Raw genomic sequence first — 23,376 nt, forward strand, 5'->3', positions numbered from 1 at the left:
TGCTTTGAGGAAGAGGACAAGCTTACTGCTTAGGGTAGGAGTTTTCATTAAGAAGAGAGAGACAGAGATAGAGAGATATGATGTTCATAATTAATATTGAATAAATAGGTTGTATAAATAGCGAGAATGAGAAAAAGTAATTTAGAGTGAAGGATGTGGGAGGTGACGGGAAGTGACAAGGTGAAACATGTTAGTGGGAAGCTGTCTACCATCGTGAGGAGATAAATAGAAGTAGGGTGGGGGTAGGCAGATAAGTCAATGTCAGAAGAGCCTAGCTATCTACATATACACATACCTATTCTCTTTTACTCTTTTACTTGTTTCAGTCATTTGATCGCAGCCATGCTGGAGCACCACCTTTAGTCGAGCAAATCCATCCCAGGACTTATTCTTTGTAAGCCCAGTACTTATTCTATCAATCTCTTTTGCCGAACTGCTAAGTTACGGGGATGCAAGCACACCAGCATCGGTTGTCAAGCGATGTTGGGGGGGACAAACACAGACACACAAACATATACACACACACACACACATTTATATATATACGTATATCTGACGGGCTTCTTTCAGTTTCCATCTACCAAATCCACTCACAAGGCTTTGGCCGGCCCGAGGCTATTGTAGAAGACACTTGCCCAAGGTGCCACACAGTGGGACTGAACCCGGAACCATGTGGTTGGTAAGCAAGCTACTTACCACACAGCCACTCCTGCGCCTACATGTAAATTTAAATACACAAAAAAAAAATAAATAAAACAAAAGCTCATGCAATATTAATTATCAGCCACGAACCATATTTGGAAGAAGCATGTTGTGATCGTAATCACAAGATGGTACAGTATGGAGATGCATAGTGAAAGACTGATTTGCAGGCTTCAAAGAACAGATATTAAAATGACAATAGTGATAGCAATAATGGAAGTAACGATGACAACAAATAAAAAAGAAAACACTTCATTATTTTTCATTTTTTTGTTTATGTTTTTACAAGATTGAAAAAAAAAAAAACAGAAAATGAAAGAGAAATAAATAAAAACAATTCTTTTCAAAACTCTGGACAGCAGAAGACTGAATTTTCAAATATTCAATAGGTGAAGTATTCATTCTCTCAATAACTCAAGCAAAACACGAGGAAAAGAAAAATCTGAATAAATAATCTCATAATTCTTCCATTATAAATAATGCATGAACGGCGCATGTGTTGTTGGTTTGGAAGCTTAATCACAGAATTATATTTTATTTTAAATAATCCTTTCTTCATCGGTCACATAGACCTTACCACATACATGGAAAACATTTCATACAAAACAGTGACAAACATGTTGGAATATATATATATGGCGTAGGAGTGGCTGTGTGGTAAGTAGCTTGCTTACGAACAATATGGTTACGGGTTCAGAGACACTGCGTGGCACCTTGGACAAGTGTCTTCTACTATAGCCTCGGGCTGACCAAAGCCTTGTGAGTGGATTTGGTAGATGGAAACTGAAAGAAGCCCGTCGTATATATGTATATATATATATATGTGTGTGTGTGTGTGTGTGTGTTTGTCCCCCCAACATTGCTTGACAACCAATGCTGGTGTGTTTCTGTCTCCATAACTTAGTGGTTCGGCAAGAGACCGATACAATAAGTACTAGGCTTACAAAGAATAAGTCCTGGAGTCGATTTGCTCAACTAAAGGTGGTGCTCCAGCATGGCTGCAGTCAAATGACTGAAACAAGTAAAAGAGAGAGTAAAGAGTGTATATATATATATATATATATATATATATATATATATATATATATATATACATTCCAACACACACACATATAAAAGTAAATATAAGAGCAATGGTACTATTAAAATACTATCACTAGTGGTAATTGGATACCAGCTGTACAGACAAATTAATAAAATATATAAAGCAATATATGTGCTTATATATATATGCTGAGACCCCCTTCGGTCATGACTGACCATGGGATTGCACCTACAAAGTTACCCTCCGAGGCCAAAGTCCGGGCAAGGTTGTTCATGGAAAACCAGCAGTCATCCATGTATACCAGCCTCCCCTCTCCATGCCACCAGTGTCATCCAAGGGAAAGGCAAAGGCTGACACAGCTTGACATCTGTGATGTTGCAACTCATTTCTACAGCTGAGTAAACTGGAGCAACATGAAATAAGTGTCTTGATCACACAACACACAGCCTGGTCCGGGATTTGAACTCACAACCTCACAATTGAAAGTTTCCATGCTAGCAAGGGTTGGATGGTTTGACAGGAGCTAGCAAGCTGGAGAGCTGTACCAGGCTCCAGTTCTCAGTTTTGGCATGATTTCTACAGTTGGATGCCCTTCTTAACACTAACTACTTTACAGAGTGTACTGGGTGCTTTTATGTAGTACCAGTACACACACACACACACACATACAAAATACAACTTGGGACAAAAATATAGTACAATATGAAATACATTAAAGATTCATGATATGATAAGTGCAAACATGGCTGCATGGTTAAGAATCTCATTTTGTAACCACATGGTTTTGGGTTCAAAATGTGATAAACACAAGTTTTTGTTCCCTATATACATTTCACTGTTGTGCTTGTTTGGAACCTCTACATTGAATGTTTCAAGTGCAATTGGATCCATAACCACAACGGATCAGCAAAAGCACACCTTATTGCACTAAGTTATAGAGATCAAAACCTCCATAAAGAACAAATGATATAAACTGGTGTTTATCATAACTTCTCTCCAACATTTGCTCTGTATATCATAACTAGCAATACGACTATGCTGAAGGTAAACTGGCTGATGACAATATACAAAGAGCTCAAAACTCAACAGCAACAATATAAAATATACAAAGATATACACAAGAAAGTGAGGGAACTGCTATCTATGGAGGATCAAGCTACTTCAAAACACTGACCCCTGGCGATTCTTCCGTATAGGTACCGTAAGTGGCTTTGTTTACATTTCTGAAGATAACAGGAACCCTTTTCTCCCCCCCCCCCTAACCCTACCCCCCCATATATATATAAAAAAACTCTTTCTTGAAATGTATCCGGCACTTCCGGTACCTATACCGAAGTTATGCCCTGACCCCCTTATACTGTGGGCAGTTGTCTTCTCCTGACTGCAATTTTCAGGTAGAATTTGAGAACTAGTCCTGTCATTCATACAAGCTTTCCCACTTGCAACCACATAGACTCAACAGGCACACATTCTTCTTCAGCTTTACCAGTGGGAATTGATGGAACTAATGAGAAATTGGTCAGAGAGCTAGACTCCTATCCTCAACCTTTCCAATAAGTCCAATATAAAAATCTGTTTTATCAGAGGAAAACTACAGGCCTTCTCCTTGTCAAACATAACAAGCAGATGATTCTTAAAAAGAACTTGGTTGATTGCAGATCCATTCAACATGTGATAACAGCTATTTGAATAAGCACGAGCAATTAACAATCACATGTCAGATTGATCAGGCATTAATCAGGTTCCTTGTCTGCTGTCACCTTTTTGGCTCTCCTGTATAGTGGTTATGGGAAAACAGATTATTAGGTGGATTTACTTGAAAAGCTGGTGGACAAAATTCTAGCTCACTGACCTAAATCTTATAAGCTTCATCAAATTCCATTTGAAGTTGAGAATAAGGATGGAGAGGGAGGTTTTGCTTTGTAGCAAATTTGAGGAAAAGAGGGCACATGAAGGCTGTTCTTCTTCAACACACACACATATTTGTGTGTGTGTTGATTTGGTAAAACTAAAAGGAGAAATGGAACTCAAGTCAGAAGAGAACACTTTTTTTGTTTTCTATCGACCTATATATATGTATATGTGCCGGCGGCATGTAAAAAGCACCATCTGAACATGGCTGATGTCAGCGCTGCCTTGACTGGCTTCTGAGCCGGTGGCACGTGACCTGCTGTGCTTGAGGAGACCTATTGAGTCAAGTACATCAACATCAAAATAAATATCAAATGGAAATTGTAGTTGTGATACCTGTGCCGGTGGCATGTAAAAAGCACCATCTGAACGTGGCCGATGCCAGCGCCGCCCTGACTGGTTTCTGTACTGGTGGCACGTAAAAAGTACCAACCGATCGTGGCCGCTGCCAGCCTCCCCTGGCACCTGTGCCGATGGCATGTAAAAAGCACCTACTATACTCACGGAGTGGTTGGCGTTAGGAAGGGCATCTAGCTGTAGAAACACTGCCAGATCAGATTGGAGCCTGGTGCAGCCTCCTGGCTTCCCAGACCCCGGTCGAACTGTCCAACCCATGCTAGCATGGAAAACGGACGTTAAATGATGATGATGATGACATATATACACATATATCGCATACATAACTGCTTTATTTGTTATTGCTTGCTGAATTCATTAGTTGAAAGTATGAGATTAACTAAGTGCTTAATAATCAGTCAAGAGATAAACTGAGCAAAAAGGGTAAAATATTGGAATTTCTCATATAAAGTGAGATGTTAATAGCGAAAATCAATGTTTTTGTTCTTTAATATATGATTATCTTTGCAAATGAGAGATTGTAACAAAAACAAATATAGGAACCCATTCTAGATTGTTTATAGAAAATTCGTGCCTATTTGGTGAAATAATTTTTGTATAAAAGAATCAAGCTATTATTTCTCAAATTCATTTCCAATGAAATTATGCAGGTAATTGTGAATGAATTTGTTATAATAAATCAATGCTTTCATTCAATAGAGATGACTTTCAATTAAATATTTTGAATGCACAAAAAGTAATGTAGCTCTGTGGTAAAAATTTTGCTTCCCAATCACATGGTTCTGGGTTCAGTTCTTGGGCAAGTATCTTCTATAATAGTCCTGGTGTGAGCAAAGCCTTGTGAGTAGATTTGGTAGATGAAAACTGAAAGAGGTCCATCATGTGTGTGTGTGTGTATGTGTGTGCGTGTGTTTGACCACCACCTCTACCTGACAACTTGTGTTGGTTTGTTTACATCCATGTAACTTAGTGGTTTGGCAAAAAGAGACAGATAGAATAAGTACCAGGCTTAGGGAAAAAAAATTAAGCACTAGGGTTGATTTGTTTGGATAAAAAAAACTTCAAGCCAATGTCCCAGCATGGCCACAGTTCAATGACTAAAACAAGTAAAAAATAAAAGATTCTATATAAATAATTCTGAAAAGTAATTCAAAATGCTAGTTTTATGGGAATCCTTTATCAAGGTGTGCCCATGACAAGGGCCACGTTAACAGCATTATGGGCTCCCTAGGTAAAGTAATATACAAGGACCTCTATATACACAACCACAATATATATCGATTAGCACTGGGTTCCTAGAAATGTGGTGCTTCTGGACAACTACCCAGTACATCAAAGCCTCAAAATGGCATTACATCATCGTCATTGTTTTAATGTCCACTTTTCCATATTTGAGTGGTTCAAACAGATTTTGTTGAGCCAGTCTACTATGACTGGGTGCCCTTCCAGTCAATCTTTATCTGTTTTCAATGAAGGTCGTTGTACTCTATGACCAGGAATGTTTTCACAGAAGACTGGGAAGGGAGGACACCACTTGCATAGTGGAAATGCTTGTTCACAAATATCACAGGAAGTCAAGGTAAGGAGACAGTAATGTATTGTATATATATATATATATATATATATATATATATATATATATGATGGGCTTCTTTTAGTTTCTGCCTTCCATTAACAAGGTTTTGCTTAGCCCTGGGCTATAGTAGAAAACACCTGTGTGTGTGTGTGTGTGTGTGTTCTTTTTGTCTCCTTGCCTTGATGTTGTGAGATAGTTGCAAGCGATTATCACAGTCATGCATGCAGGGTCCTTCATTTGACTTGACAGAATTCACCCAGGGTGGGTTGAGCTGGCTTCATTTATCCTCAAAGCTGCATCTCTCACAAACGCCGACCAGGCCTGGCGATTTGAGGCTAACGACTGCATGATCTCCAACCACTCCTTATTCCAGTGGCGAACGCCGTAGATATGGGGGCCTAGGTTGGGTTCCAGATCAGCCTTGACTGTCATCAGCCAGGTTTTTCGTTGTCCTAATATAGGGTCCTTCATTTCCAATATTCCATGTCTGGTTATGGGGAAATATTAAATTATCTGGGAATATGTGAGGATTGGCATCAGGAAGGGCATCCAGCTATAGAAAATCTGCCACAACGAAATTCTAACAAAACCCATGTGAGCATGGAAAAGTGAACATTAAACCAATGATGATGATAATGAGTAAAAAATAATTTGTATTCTTACCTTAGATTGAGACTCATCACTCATAATTTTTTCAATGAAAAGGAACAGAAGCAGACCTGCTAGGGCCCATTCTCCTGTCCACAAATAGTCATCTGTAAATATAAAAGGAGTTATATGAATGAAAGCAAGTGTATTTGAAAAAAACACTGATTCTATGGTTTTTAACTCTTTGATAATCTGCTACATGTAAATGCTTAATAAGAATAAATACGTTAGTAATGTGCACCAGATGGCATTGCAACCACAAAGAGAAAAGGAAGCTTAGCGAAAGCAATAGATTCAAGGTATTAATATGAACACAGTGGAGGAAATAGAATTATAGATGAGCCAAAGAGGAAGGCTCTGTGTTTTAATTTCCTTGCTAGACATAAATGCTAATTTGTTTTCAAATCACACTGTTTCAGGTTAAAAAGAGGAAACATATGTATCTATAACACTGGTTAACAAGTATTTTTCATCAAGCATATGTCAAGGTGTACTTAGTGCAGTTTTTAATGCCAATTTCAAATATACAATTAGCTTTTTTGACATTTCGTACAGTTTTCAAGATGAGAAAGTATTTTTTGGTTTCAGCTCATGCATTATAAGGAAATTCCAATTATTGGTGTGTATGCATGTATTTCATTTACACCATGGAAACATACCTTTAAAATAAGCTACATTATTCATTGCAGCATAGTTCAGATGTAATATTTCATCGTCTTAAATTAACCAATCAAGTTTTGTCTGATGAAATAGGTATTTTGACATCTTAAATTGTCCAACATAAGTGGTCTAATGAAATATTTCATCATCTCAAATTCAATATAAGTATAACTGTTTGTATCTATTTTCTTACTTGTTTTACAGTGTTAACAATATCAAGACAGTGTAGAAATCCTACTGATGTGTTTTGTTATGTCTGAGGACAATTTATTGTGAAATCTCAAAAATGTACAATAACACCAGAAATCAAGAAGATTTATAAGCTATACTTTGACTGTCCTCTTGGAGATCAAGACAAGTTATGGACACCACATTTTATCTGCTCAGCTTGCTCAAATGGCTTACATGACTGGTTCAAATAATAATAAGAAATCCATGCCTTTTGCCATTCCAAAAATATGGAGGGAGCCAAAAGACTGTTACTGCCTTTATGACTTCTTCCCTTCCTTGCCTGAATCTCAGAAGCCCTAAAAGACGGATCAGGTTTTCCCTTACTTCTCTGAATAAGATATTAACCCTTCAGCATTTAAACTGGCTATATCCATCCAACTTTAATATATTTTATTATCTCTCTGTAAATTTCCCTGTGTTCCTTTCTTTTGAAGAGCGTAGGCTTGAAAGGTAAAAGACTTTCTCACTTTCCCGAGTCTTCTACTATAGCCCCAGACCAACCAAAGCCTTGTGAGTGGATTCGGTTGATGGAGACTGAAAGAAGCCCTTGTACATGTGTGACAGCCAGTGTTGGTGTGTTTACATCCCCATAACTTATTGGTTTGGCAAAAGAGACTGGGAGAACAAGTACTAGGCTTACAAAAAAAAAAGAAAAAGAAAAGTACTGGGGTTGATTTATTCAACTAAAAATATACAGAATGGTGCCCCTGTATGGCCACAGTTTCATGACTGAAACAAGTAAAAGATAGAAGGTAAAGCAAAATAGAAATACCAATATAATAAAAGGAATTCAGTCAAGTAAACAATGTGTCCACACACACACACACACACACACACGCACATCCACACACACACACATTCACACACACTTGTGTACTTAATCCCACTCACAGTTTGGGATCAACCCAAGATGATGATAGAAAACACTTGATCAAGGAGGGATGCGATGAGACTGAACTCAGAACATCATGATTGTGGCCTTCACATACGCAAACATATTCCAAATGCTACACACATACACAAACCAGACAGTTTTGATATTGAACCAAAATGTTTCAAGGCAACCAAGGCCGACAAGACATATTTTGAAGTAAAAATAATAGACACAGGAAAGATAATGTGAGATACCCAAAAGGATTTCAGTGCAAGATTCAATTAAAAAGGAACAGCAACACACCCAAAGATAATTATGTTATTCTGAGAGAAGAATCTGCCTGGAATAGTCACCTTGAAAGTGAGTCAAAAGGTTAGAAAGATGAGCGTAATGAACAAAACAAAGTAAAGGAACAGATTTTGTTTATTTTTGTTTTGTTTCAAATATCCTTAGAATAAACCAAGGAGAAAGACGTTAGACATTACTGTAAGAATTGCTATCATTAAATCTTTGGCCAATATGTTCCAGCAGATTAAGATGGCACCGTTTTAGATGTGTATTCAGCATGGTGTTAACAAATTAATGATAAGCTAACATGAGTTGAAAATTTTTCCTTCTGCTGGTTCCTTAACCCAGAAGATTGAAGATTAGATTTCCAGATAGACGATTATTATAATACTGTAACTAGCAAAGATCAAAGGTACAACCAGGTATTTTTAGGTTTTAATACAATAATTCTAGCAAAAAGCATAGCGTTTTTCATTTTAAATACTTAATAAAATACCAGAAATAACTAGATATGTGTGCCTAACATTTTGCAGAAGAAAATAATAAGCATGAAAATAATTAACAAACTAGAAGTTAATTGAACTGAAAGAATGTGGTTAGGAAAACTATGGAACTATTCAATGTATTCAAAGTTCTCTATTCTAAAACCAATATATGTCTAATGTTCACGTTCACGTGACCGACCAGGCTATCAGATGTGGCTACACATCGCTGGTCACAATGCGCTTCGCACTGTCTTAGCCTTCAAATGACGCCACCCCACTGGCTAAGCGAGCAGGCCAACAGAAGAAAGAATGAGAGAAAGTTGTGGAAAGAGCGTCGTGGAGCTTTAGGTGTTTTCACTCAATAAACACTCACAACGCCCAGTCTGGGAATCGAAAACGCAATACTACGACTGCGAGTCCGCTGCCCTAACCACTGGGCCATTGTGCCTCCACATATGTCTAATGTATGTTCCTGTTATTGCCTGGTACTCTTAAAGAAATGTCAATGAATTCAATTTCCAATTAGTTCAACACTATGATGATATTGAATATATACAGACATAGCTTCTGTTCTAATCTACCTTTATAGCAGGATCCAACAGGATAAGTAATTAATAATTGCACCTGTCACGAATTTCACTAATCTAGTCCCTGAAATCTAATGTGCAGGGAAAGGTGCAATAACTTTCCAATACACCAGACCCTGCTTATTAATCTTGTCTAAATTGACTGGAAAGATTACAAATCTGTGGTTGAGAGAGCCAGCTACATAAAGCTGTGGGAAACAGTCACTGTTCCTGTCAGTTAATCTAATGAAAACTCTAAATATGACCTCGTTGCAGCTTGTTCAAGTACACACTGGCATATTTGGGAGAATCTTTACATGCATCTAAGACACTGTTCTAATCACCTGTTAACATTAACAAGTGAGATGTTCTGAGGTAAGCTTTCAGACATCTGAAGAAATCCAGCCTTTAGACAATCAAGACTACTTTTAGATTTATATTTTTCTGAAACAGTGATGCCATTACCTGGATTGACTGAAAGGGGCATAGATCTTGTAGTCTAGTGGTTCCCAAAGTGGGCGGTATTGTTTCCCTGGAGGTGGTGGAAAGTTCCAAGGGGGCATTGAAGAAAAGTGGGGTGATAATGGGGTTAAGATTCATGTAAAAACAACAAAATAATGGGTTCATTAGTTTAAGTTTTATTTGTGAAATACATTTGCTTTAGAAAAAGTTATATGTTTGTGATGGTGGGAGCGCTAGGAGTGACCTGGGTGTCGGGGGGAGGGGCAACCCGAAAATATTTGGGAACCACCAGAAGGAGAGCAAACACATAATAATGGTGGTGCTGCTGCTGCTGATGATAATTTCTGATTTGACACAAGGCCAGTAATTTTGACTGGAAGATACCATCAACCGCAGTACATGACTGAAATGTTATCTTTGTGATCTCAGAGGGATTTGAACTCAGAACATAGTGATCCGGAACAAATACTGCAAAGCTTTTTGTTCAGAAATTTTTCTAACACGTAGTTAATTAAAATATTTATATTGGTTTCAAATTTTGGCACAAGGTCAGCAATTTTGAGGAGGTCAACCTTCAAGTTGATTATGTTGATCCCAGTGCTTAACTAGTTCTTATTCATTTCTTTATTGCCCACAGGGGGCTAAACACAGAAAGGACAAACAAGGACAGACAAAGGGATTAAGTCGATTACATCGACCCCAGTGCAGATTTTGAATTCAGAATGTAATGGCAGTTGAAATACCACAGGGTTTTTTTCCTGGCATGCTAACGTTTCTGCCAGCTCACAGCCTTTATTGTGTTGGTCCCAGAAGGATGAAAGGCAAAGTTGACCTTGGTGGAATTTGAACTCAAAACATAAAGGTGGATGAAATGCCCTAAGCATCTTGCCCATTGTGCTAATGATTCTGACAGTTTGCTGGCTTAATTATAATATTAATACTGATTTGAAATTTTGTGACAAGGCCAGCAACAGCAGGGGAGGGAGTAAGTCAATTACATCAACCCCAGTATTCAACTGGTACTTATTTTATCAACCCTTACAGAATGAAGGGCAAAGTTGACCAAAGCAAAATTTGAACTCAGAACACAAATACAGATGAAATGCCTCTAAGCATTTTGCCCCATGTGCTAACAATTCTACCAGCTTGTCACGTTAGATATAATAATAATAATAATAATAATAATGATAATAATAATAATAATAATAATAATAATATCTGTCAAGACCTACCAAAAACTGAGCAAATATAAAGATCTTGAACTAGAAATCAGCAAAATGTGGAACCTGAAAACTAAAACAATACCTGTTGTCATAGGTGCCCTGGGAATGATAGCGAAAGGGGCTGATTGCTACCTAACTCAGATACCAGGAAACCCAAAAATGGCAGAAATTCAAAAGATAGTGCTCATGGGAACTGCTCATATCTTACGCAAAATACTCTCTATGTAATCCCAAGGTTTAAAACAAACTTTAAAAAAAAATTTATTTATTAGACATTCACTAGTAAAACACCCCCCCCCAAATATATGGCACACTAGGCATAACAACAACGTGAACTTCCAACCTGTTGTCTCTTGAGGTCTCTGGGTGAGACTTGGAGCCAACTTGTACAGACATAAAGCAAAAGTCAAACATAGAATATTAATAATAATAATAATAATAATAATAATAATAATAATGACAATAATAATCCTTTCTACTAAAGGCACAAGGCCTGAAACTTTGGGGGGAAAGAGACTAGTCGATTACATCGACCCCAGTGTTTCACTGGTACTTAATTTATCAACCCCAAAGGGATTAAAGGCAAAGTTGACCTCAGCAGCACCTGCTATACATCTGACTTTTACTTCACATTAAAATAACCAAATACTTTGGTCCTGAAATTGCTGTCAGGAATAAATGCCAGACAGTTAGTCCAGGAATTTGTATCCTACATTTCACTTACAGCAATCTTATAGCACTTATAACAGCTGAACTGGTTCCAAATGTAGTACACCGCTCACCTTTGGCTCACAGTCAATCAAAAATCTTCATATAAAGGAAACCAAAAATCCTAAATCAGAATTTATGCTATGGGGCGGCATACCATTCATTGCCTATTTCATCTGATGGAATCTGATATTTTAAAGGAATAGATTATTTCCATCAGAAATTCCTTAGCAGTTTTGTCAGTTATTTGTATGATGGAATATTTAGAGAGAGGAGAATTTTATTATCTTTAGCATTCCGGTCTTCCTGCCATTCCATCACATTGTCGCAGAAATATTGAGTAATAAAATAAATAACAGACATATGATATGATTGGTTAATTGACTATTTATACCTATATTAAATTGTGGTCTTCAGCTAAAGTAAAACAATCAGGAGTGGCTGTGTGGTAAGTAGCTTGCTTACGAACCACACAGTTCTGGGTTCAGTCCCACTGCGTGGCACCTTGGGCAAGTGTCTTCTACTATAGCCTCGGGCCGACCAGAGCCTTGTGAGTGGATTTGGTTGACAGAAACTGGAAGAGGTCTGTCGTATATATGTCTATGTATATATATATATGTGTGTGTGTGTTTGTGTGTCTGTGTTTGTCCCCCCAACATCACTTGACAACCGATGCTGGTGTGTTTACGCTCCCGTAACTTAGCGGTTCAGCAAAAGAGTCCGATAGAATAAGTACTAGGCTTACAAAGAATAAGTCCTGGGATCGATTTGCTCAAATAAAGGCGGTGCTCCAGCATGGCCACAGTCAAATGACTGAAACAAGTAAAAGAGTAAGAGTTAAAGAGAATCAATATTCAGAGATACAAGGCACAAGTTAAGCTGTGTGGTTAGGTAGTTCCTTTCACAACCGTGAGTCTTTAAGTTCAATCCTAATGTGTGATACCATGGGCGTGTACCTTTTGCCAACTAATGCCTTGTGAGTGAATTAGGTATGTGGATATTGCAATCCCAACTGCATGGTTCCAGGTTCAGTCCTACTGCATGGCATCTTCGGCAAGTGTCTTCTACTTGTAGTCTTGCGCTGACCAAAGCCCTGTCAGCGGACTTGGTAGATGAAAAAATGAAAGAAGCCTGTCACACACACACACACACGTATATATGTGTGTGTGTGTCTTTGTGTCCGTGTTTGTCCTCCACCACCACTGCTTGATAACCACTGTTGGTGTGTTTATGTCCTTGTAAGTTAGCGCTTTGGCAAAAGAGACCAAGAGATTAAGTATCAGGCTTAAAAAGAAAAACTACTGGGGTTGATTCATTCAGCTACAAATTCTTCAAGGTGGTGCCCCAGTATGGTCACAATCAAATGAATGAAACATCATCATCATCATCATTTAACATCTGTTGTCCATGGGCTAGACAGTTTGAACAGGGCTGGTAAGCTGAGGGGCTGCACCAGGATCCAGTCTGATTTGGCATGGTTTCTACAGCTGGATGCCCTTTCTAATGCCAACCACTCCAAGCGTGTAACAGGTGCTTTTACATGCCTATTTCTTTACTACCCACAAGGGCTAAACACAGAGGGGACAAACAAGGACAGACAAATGGATTAAGTCCATTACATTGACCCCAGTGCATAACTGGTACTTAATTTATCGACCCCGAAAGGATGAAAGGCAAAGTCGACCTCGGCGGAATTTGAACTCAGAGCGTAGTGGCGGAAGAAATACCTATTTCTTTACTACCCACAAAGGGCTAAACACAGAGGGGACCAACAAGGACAGACAAACGGATTAAGTCGATTATATCAACCCCAGTGCGTAACTGGTACTTATTTAATCGACCCCGAAAGGATGAAAGGCAAAGTCGACCTCGGTGGAATTTGAACTCAGAACATAACGGCAGATGAAATACGGCTACGCATTTCGCCCGGCGTGCTAATGTTTCTGCCAGCTCGCCGCCTTTTACATGCCACAAGCAATAAAAGATGTATGTATGTGTGTATGTGCACATCAATATGTTTGAATGTTGATATTCCACTTGAATGAAATGGTGAAGACATTGGCATTTATTGTTGACATTATGACCAGTCATTCTGCATTTTCCAAGATCTCTGGAATGAAATATCTCTTGAAAAAACAGGCAAAGGTTGGCAGCAGGAAGAGCACCCTGTTGTAAAATTCTGTCTCAAATAACTTTCCTGTTCCAGCCTATGATAGCATGGGAAAATAGACATTAAACAAATGAATGAACAACAAGGCAGGAAGAATTCTATTCTTTCGTAAGTTGAAGAACATTGCTGCATTTGAAAACCTGAAATAAAGTACAATGAAAGACAAATGCTAACCCATTTTTGCAATTCATTTAACCTTTTCAAATACCAACCAGTATTTGACACATGTGCTGAACAACTAAAAAATTGATAAAGTTTCTATGATATATCATTTCTTGAAATGTGAATGAGGAATTTTTTTAATGAATGAAATTTATAACTGCATTTTCTTCAAGGATTACAAAAAGATCATCATCATCATCATTATTTAACGTCCGTTTTCCATGCTAGCATGGGTTGGACGGTTCAACTGGGGTTTGGGAAACCAGGAGGCTGCACCAGGCTATAGTAGAAGACACTTGCCCAAGGTGCCACGCAGTGGGACTGAACCCGGAACCATGTGGTTGGTAAGCAAGCTACTTACAACACAGCCACTCCTGCACTTGTTTATTAACAAAAAAAAAAAACATTGCCTTCTGATATTTATTGTTACCTTTATATAAAACATAAATTTATACATTCCAAACCTTCTTACATGCACACATCTAAATATACTTTCTAAAGTGGTAATCCTTCCTCTTGTTACAGGGTTTATCCGATTGTGCAGGACCACGAGGAGGTGTCTTCTATCATAGCCTAGCCTTGTACTGACTAATACCATATGAGTGGAATTTAGTACCTTGATACTGAGCTGAAGCCCATTGTGTGTGTATGTGTGTTGTGTGTGCATGCGTGTGTGTTAATGGTTGTTTTTGCGTTCAGTTATAATAAAAACAATTTTACATTAATCTGATGGGTTACTCTGTACTTTTGTTGAGTACGAGTTTATTTTTAAGCAAAAATATTACTGACAGGGACTTTGAAGTTTTGGCCAGTCCAATGATGGCTTGACTGGCTGAAACCTTGAAGTCACTATCAATAAAATACTTGTTTAAGAATAATATATGTATATATATATGGATGTATGTTTGTGCATATGTATGTGTCTGAGGAATTTCAACTGTGTTTCGTGGTCTGCTACCACAACAGCTCCTTTATAGGATCCAGTTAGCTCAAGACATCATCAGGAGGAACCGCGTCCGGTTTCGGCCCCTACTCCTCTACCATTTTGACGTGCTCTCCCCCCACACTTTCGGAGGTGTCTTCAGCTCTGGTATTGAGTGCATGTCTTCTTTCTTCTGTTACCTGGCCTCTTCGATGTAGTGTCAATGAGTGTCAGCAGGCGACTGACTTTCTTGTCAAATTTTTCCCTTTAAATACCTGCTGCTAGGCTCCAGCAGGCAGCCCCAGCAAGTTGTCACGTGACACTGTCTCAACTTTAAATGACCGATGAAGGAGCGTAGTCTTAGCCCACGCATTCTCCAAACGACCGTCACCTATGGATACATCATCATCATGATCATCATTTTAATGTCTACTTTTCCCTGATTGCATGGATTAGATGAAATTCATTGAAATTGGATGCTCTTCCTGCTACCAACCATCATCTGTTTCCTAGCAAGGTAATGTTTTCTCTCTTGCCCAGATGTACTTCCCATGGGAGGTTGCAAACAAACATTACAGCTTGTATGATGGCAAAGCTTGTTTATAATGAGTGGAGACTGTTAAAAACAAAGGCAACACACACACACACACACACGTGTGTTATAGTGGTGGTAGTGTTTGGTGCTGGCAGGTTTTATCCCAAGGTATGTTGACATAGAAGAAAATATCAATGCTCCTTTTAGGCTGTCTGTTGTGTACAATTTGCAACGTGGCTAAAATAGATTTTTTTTTTTATTTTGTTATCAATATTTTTATTTTGTCAATAACAGAAAAGGGAGCTCCCAGCTCTTTTAGTTTGGTTGTTTGGCCCGAAAAAATATCATGCCCTGCTGTCTTGAAAGAAAACAATAAGCATACATTAAAGAACTAAGAAAGAAATATATCCTTAAAAAAAAAAAATGTTTCAGCCCGAAAGCTCCGGCCATGCTGGGGCATCACTGTTGAAATGAGCTACACTAGTATGTGAAACCACTTCTGATATGTGGCACTTGGTATAAGAAAAATAATCAGGGCCAGAATACTTTTTATCTGCTTGATCATAGCTGACCGATGTAACAGCAACAACAACAACATCAACAACAACAGCAACAACAACAACAACAGCAACAACAATAACAACAGCAGCAACAGTAAAATGTGTGAAAAGCTATGGTGCTTCAATACTTTTTATATAAAGAATCCAAATGGAATGCACATGAACTCTAAGGCAAAGAACATGACTTAGCTCAGTCCATTAAACTAGGAAATAACCATTAATTCGATTCACAGCAGAATGGAGGGGAGCATCTGAGCATAAAACAACATCCTCCAACGATTCACTCAGATTATAAACTGAGAAATCATTCAAGCTGTAAAACCAATCTAACCAAGCCATCAGGTGGAAAAAACCCAAAAACAAACAAAAAGAAAAACAGAAAAACAAAACAAAACAACCATCTCATATTCTTCTATTTGTTTCAGTCATTTGACTGTGGCCATGCTGGAGTACCACATTTAGTCAAACAAATCGACCCCAGGACTTATTTCTTTGTAAGCCTAGTATTTATTCTATTGGTCTCTTTTGCCGAACCGCTAAGTTACCGGGATGTAAACACACGAACATCAGCATAGATCTTGTATGTCTAAAGCCACTGTGTAAAACAGTGGTTCCTAACCCCTTTTTGCCTATGAACCCCTTTGATTCTTAATTTACTTGGGTGAATCCTCCTAGCTATTCAATATTTAAAAAAAATTAAATTTTTGTAAATAAATACTATTAAGAATAATATAAAAATAATTATTAACATCTTTTGTATATTGTAGAATTATAACTAATTTCAGTTCTATATTTAAGAGATGAGGAATTATGTACATTATTTACATTTGATAGATATGGCAAAGTGGTTAAGAGCGTGGGCTACTAACCCCAAGATTCAAAGTTTGATTTCAGGCAGTGACTTGAATAATAATAATAATTGATTGATTGATTGATTGAAGAGGAGGAAGAGGAGGAGGAGGACGACGATGACGACGACATGCCCTAATGCAGTACCAGACAGTGGATCTCATGGCTTCTGATCTTAACTGATTGGAAGTGTTATCATGTACATTGTTTTGTCTTGGTATAAAAGATGGACTACAGCAAATATTCTGCTCAATACCACAGATTTGCTTGTCAGTTGTTTGATCTTAACCAAATGAACATGTCCCTTGGTGGCTGACGATATGTGCATCTCTGACCACAAGCAGAAATAGTGGAGGAGCATCATAGCTGTGTGTTGAAAGGAATTCTTAGAGGTTTGGATAATTCACCTTTGGAAAAATGGGTGGTTCATTCATCATCCTTAAATAAACCTTATTCAAGGACCTTTTGAGAAGGAAGGGTTACTCGACCAGAAGAAAATTCTAACTGGGTCCCACCTGCAAGGTCATGCGCTATTTATCTTGATATGAGATCACCATGTTACAAACATATGGTTGTGATGCATGTGTCTGGTGTACCCTTATCAGACGGGTAGTCATGATGGGTATACTGGGCTTCGTATATTTTACCCCAGTGTCACTTTGATGGCATGCACTGCTCTCTCACTCAATAATAATAAAATAATAATAATAATAATAATAATAATAATAACAACAACATCGAAAAATACCTTAGGAATGAGAACCCAGGTTTGAAATTTCCCCAAGACACCTGATGAAAGCCGAAATGTGTGAACAACAAACAAGATGAGGACAAACATCCGTCAAATGTAAATAATTTAAATAATGTATATAACCAATTTATTGTAGATAAATTTTAGCAAAATCTTATTTGGACCCCCAAGGATCATATGAACCCTGGTTGTGACCCCAGCTGTGAACCACTGGTGCAAACTCTTGTGGTGGAGAGTTAAAGAAAGGAGAGATTAGCAAAAGAAAGACCAGGTTGGCTAATTAATATTCTCTTTGAATTTCAGAGAGCGGCTGCACAAGATGTGAGTTGTGCAGCAGATGTGCTAGAAACGGATGATAAAAGTGAGTTCCACTGATACAGGCCGAGCTAATAGTGGAGAATGAAAAGAACAAAGGTGAGACAAAGAATAAAATAAGATAATTTGAATTGATGAAAGAGAAATGAAGTTCAAAAGAGAAGAGATAATAGAAGACAGGAAATTGGCAATTCTGCAGATTTGAGTAAATATAGAGAAACAACCAAGATGTAAGGTAGAATTATATTCAGGTAGAAATTTCCTAAATGAGACAATGTTAGAGTAAATATATGTATACAAAATTCTCTGTAGTCAGTACTCTCTTCTTTCATTTACATACTGTTAGTATTCGAATGCGCATGTGCATGTGTGTTCTTAACGCAATCTCTTAAGTACATATATTTACATGTGTGTATATATGTGTGTGTGTGTGACAAGCAAAGCTGATAGTGCTAAAAAGATTACCTTGAAAATTAAGAGGGTAAACAAAATACAGATAATTCGTTAGATAAGAAGGCAGAAAAACAACCATGTATATATTGCGTATTCAGTGTTAACATTTACCGTGTCAGTGCTGGGCAAAGTAGTGGGGTGGCCAGGTGGGAACATGTAGCCATGTGTAAGAATCCCTTGATTGTCAGCAAACAATTATACCAACCCGCTTCCTTTCAGATGCAGAAAACACGCAACAAACAACCAAAGCACCAGCAAAAATTACCCTATCTCTGTTAGGTACAAAACTTCAAGGTTGCTACTATCAATGTTAGAACATCATTGATGATAGGAAAGAACACAGTCACTTGCGAACCATTCTAGGTAAGTAACAGTATGGGAGTTGGAAGAACAAGCGTATAGTTGGCAGATAAATAAATAATATGGGATAGAGCTTGCTCGTTTGTTTTACCGCATTCTGGTTCAACTTTTGACTTGTCTTTCAAAGTAGGGACTTTTTTTTATTCCCCTAAACTTTAAAGGAGCCACAAGGAATGATGTTTGCAGAAAATGTAAACATAATATTACTATTTCGTGGAGGCATGTGGCTTAGTGGTTAAGGTGTCAGCATCATGATCGTAAGATTGTGGTTTCGATTCGTGGACCGGGCAATGCGTTGTATTCTTGAACAAAACACTTCATTTCACGTTGCTCCAGTCCACTCAGCTGGCAAAAATGAGTAATGCTACGATGGACTGGCGTCCCATCCAGCTGGGGAACACATACACCATAGAAACCGGGCCCATGAGCCTGGCTAGGCTTTAAAAAAGGGCGCATTTATTTTTTTTTATAATATTACTATTTCAGGCTGGAACAGTCTCATGTGAAGAAGCAAAAATGACAATATCCATGCACTCATACATACACACATATACATATGTACATGACAGGCTTCTGTATAGTTTCCATTTAACAATTCAAATGTGATCGATGCCTGGGCCACCTGACTTGCTCCTGTGCCAGTGGCACGTAAAAAGTACCATGCGAATATGGCCCATGCCAGTGCCCCCTGACTGGCTACCATGCTGGTGGCACATAAAAAAGCAGTCTGAACGTGACCGATGCCAGACCCACCTGACTGGCTCCTATGCCAGTGGTATCTAAAAAGCACCCACTACACTCTCGGAGTGGTTGGCATTAGGAAGGACATCTAGCTGTAGAAACATTACCAGATCAGATTCAAGCCTGGTACAGCCACTGACTTTCCAGACCTCAGTCAAACCGTCCAACCCATGCCAGCATGGAAAACGGACTTAAACGATGATAATGATGATGACAATGATGAATTTCACTCATAAGGCATTGGTTAACCCAAGGCTATAGTAGAAGATACATGCCAAGGTGCCAGTGTGATACAGTCAAGCTGAGCCTGACACTAGAATATGTGACAGAATAATTAAGCTTAGTTTAGTTAAAGGCAACATGATAGCAATAGTCATCTTTGCCTGCATACCACAATTATGACTAACTAATTAACAAAGCAACCTTTTCTATGAGCTTTAGCTAAATAATTCAATATCGAACAACAGAGACTTAGTTATTATAGCTAGTAGCTGGCAGTAACGAAGTTTGATAATACAGTGTGTTCTAAAAGTCTCTTTGCAGTGAATTTTCTCTCTTCAAGATGGATTTCAAAATATGACAACACTTTCAACACCTCTTATAAAGTTTTTTTTCAGTCTTGTAAAGTCTAATATATTCTTTTGTAGTCTTATACCATCTTATAAATATTTATTCTGCAATAAAATACTTAATGCAGAGAGACTTATTGAACACCTTGTACTATAATGGTTAATCTTATATTCATGGAGACTATATTTAGAATACAAGGAATGTAGTGGGATTGGGTCTTTTAGACTATTCACAACACTAACTTCTGGAAACTGGCCAGCCTCCTGATCATCGATCATTTAGATAAATATGCAAACCAATGAGACTTTATACTCATCAGGAAACAGGACAGTCAGCTATTTGTGACCCCCTTCGGTCATGAATGACCATGGGATTGCACCTAGAAAGTTACCCTCTGAGGCACAAGTCTGGGCAAGGTTGTTTATGGAAGACCAGCAGTTGCCCATGCATACCAGCCTCCCCTCTCCACGCCACTGATGTTATCCAAGAGAGAGGCAATGGCCGATACAGCTTGGCACCAGTGACATCGCAGCTCATTTATTAACTTGCAAGTGACTGAACACTCCACAGACACGTGAACCCTTAACGTAGTTCTTGGGGAGATTCAGCGTGACACAGAGTGTGACAAGGCTGGCCCTTTGAAATACAGGTACAACAGAAACAAGAAGAAAGAGTGAGAGAAAGTTGTGGTGAAAGAGTACAGCAGGGTTCACCACCACCCCCTGCTGGAGCCTCATGGAGCTTTGGGTGTTTTTGCTCAATAAACACTCACAATGCCTGGTGTGGGAATCGAAACTGTGATCCTATGACCACGAGTCCGCTGCCCTAACCACTGGGCCATTGCGTCTCCACAGTCAGCTATTAGTTGTGAATAATAATAGTTTTCCTGGTGAAGAATGTACCACTCAACACAGACTAAGGATTAGTGATGTCAGAGTAAGAGCTTGACCAACCCAGAAACACAAAACACTCTGAAGAAGGAAGGTATGGAAGTTGAAAGATCCTTTGATGAGATGTAAGTTGAAAGAAATACTAGGTAATACAAGTGCCAAGCAGGTAGACAAAGAAATTCTACAAGATAACCTTCTTTGAATCCTAAAGAAGATCCATGATTGAAGCAAGATCCCAGGCAGATTAAAGGTGATACAAATAGTATAAAGCTGAGAGACAGGCCTAGACAGAACAGAAGAGACAGGGGGTAAGGAACAATATAAGGCAGCTAGAAGGGAAAACACGATTTCAGGTATACCTAACAAGGAGAGAAACAGAAAATAAGAGATCAGCTAATGTTTTGTGATGTATCATAAATATGAAGTGTTCTGGATTGCAAAGCAGTGTGTCGGAATGAATCAGGAAATTATTGGTGAGGAGTGCACTTGCTCTCACTAATGCTCAGGAGAGTATGTTATAATGAAAGGCTTCTAAGTTAGAGGAATGTATGGAAGAGAGAAGGATTATCCAAAGTAGACCCAAAAGAGGGACTAGATATTGAAATTGACAGCTATGGATATGAAGGTAAGGGAAGTAATTGGATCATTCATCATCATCATCATCATCATTTAACGTCCGCTTTCCATGCTAGCATGGGTTGGACGGTTCAACTGGGGTCTGGGGAGCCCGAAAGCTGCACCAGTCCAGTCAGATCTGGCAGTGTTTCTACAGCTGGATGCCCTTCCTAACGCCAACCACTCCGAGAGTGTAGTGGGTGATTTTATGTGCCACCGACACAGGTGCCAGACGAGGCTGGCAAACGTCCACGCTCGGATGGTGTTTTTTATGTGCCACCGACACAGGTGCCAGACAAAGCTGGCAGACGGCCACGCTCGGATGGTGTTTTTATGTGCCACCGACACAGGTGCCAGGTGAGGCTGGCAAACGGCCACGATCGGATGGTGTTTGTTACGTGCCCACAGCACGGAGGCCAGTCGATGCGGTACTGGCTACGGCCACATTCGGATGGTTTTCTTGTGTGCCACGTGCCACCGGCACTGGTACCACAAAGATACAATTCCATTGATGTTCATCTATTTTGATTTGTTTTGATTTTCACTTGCCTCAACAGGTCTTCACAAGTGTCACAAGAAGGAAGGTATGCACAGGTGGACTGACTACGTCCCAGGTAGGGGCCACAGGTTATGGCCTGACTAGTCTTGCGGGTCTTCGGAGTGGTGTTTTTATGTGCCACTGACACAGGTGCCAGATGAGGCTGGCGAACGGCCACGATCGGATGGTGTTTGTTACGTGCCCACAGCATGGAGGCCAGTCGGTGCGGTACTGGCTACGGCCACGTTCGGATGGTTTTCTTGTGTGCCACCGGCACTGGTACCACAAAGATACAATTCCATTAATGTTCATCTATTTTGATTTGATTTGATTTGATTTGTTTTGATTTCATTTTGATTTTCACTTGCCTCAACAGGCCTTCACAAGTATCACAAGGAGGAAGGTATGCACAGGTGGACTGACTACGTCCCAGGTAGGGGCCATGGGATAAGGCCTAACCAGTCTTGCCGGGTCTTCGGATGGTGTTTTTATGTGCCACCGACACAGGTGCTAGATGAGGCTGGCGAACGGCCACGATCGGATGGTGTTTGTTATGTGCCCACAGCACGATGGCCAGTCGATGCGGTACTGACTACGGCCACGTTCGGATGGATTTCTTGTGTGCCACAGGCACTGGTACCACAAAGATACAAATTCCATTGATGTTCATCTATTTTGATTTGATTTGATTTTCACTTGCCTCAACAGGTCTTCACAAGTGTCACAAGAAGGAAGGTATGCACAGGTGGACTGACTAGTCTTGTCGGGTCTTCGGAAGGTGTTTTTATGTGCCACCGACACAGGTGCCAGATGAGGCTGGCGAACGGCCATGATCGGATGGTGTTTGTTACGTGCCCACAGCACGGAGGCCGGTCGATGCAGAACTGGCTACGGCCACATTCGGATGGTTCTCTTGTGTGCCACCGGCACTGGTACCACAAAGTGTGTGCCATCGGCACTGGTACCACAAAGATACAGATTCCATTGATGTTCATCTATTTTGATTTGTTTTGATTTTGATTTTCACTTGCCTCAACAGGTCTTCACAAGTGTCACAAGAAGGAAGGTATGCACAGGTGGACTGACTACGTCCCAGGTAGGGGCCATAGGTTATGACCTGACTAGTCTTGCCGGGTCTTCGGATGGTGTTTTTATGTGCCACCGACACAGGTGCCAGATGAGGCTGGCGAACGGCCATGATCGGATGGT

The 23,376-nt window shown here is 39.3% G+C and overlaps 1 protein-coding gene across 1 annotated transcript in view; it reads right to left on the reverse strand.

Moving 5' to 3' along the window:
- Positions 1-23,376, reverse strand: part of LOC115232622 (zinc transporter ZIP13-like) — a 257,665-nt gene that overhangs the window by 30,029 nt on the left and 204,260 nt on the right. Inside the window, exon 3 of the mRNA XM_029802616.2 lies at positions 6,255-6,346. Coding sequence (XP_029658476.1) covers positions 6,255-6,346 — 92 coding nt within the window. The remainder of the gene's footprint in view (positions 1-6,254; positions 6,347-23,376) is intronic.

Source organism: Octopus sinensis, linkage group LG2, assembly GCF_006345805.1.
Source record: "Octopus sinensis linkage group LG2, ASM634580v1, whole genome shotgun sequence".
Classification (NCBI taxonomy): domain Eukaryota; kingdom Metazoa; phylum Mollusca; class Cephalopoda; order Octopoda; family Octopodidae; genus Octopus; species Octopus sinensis.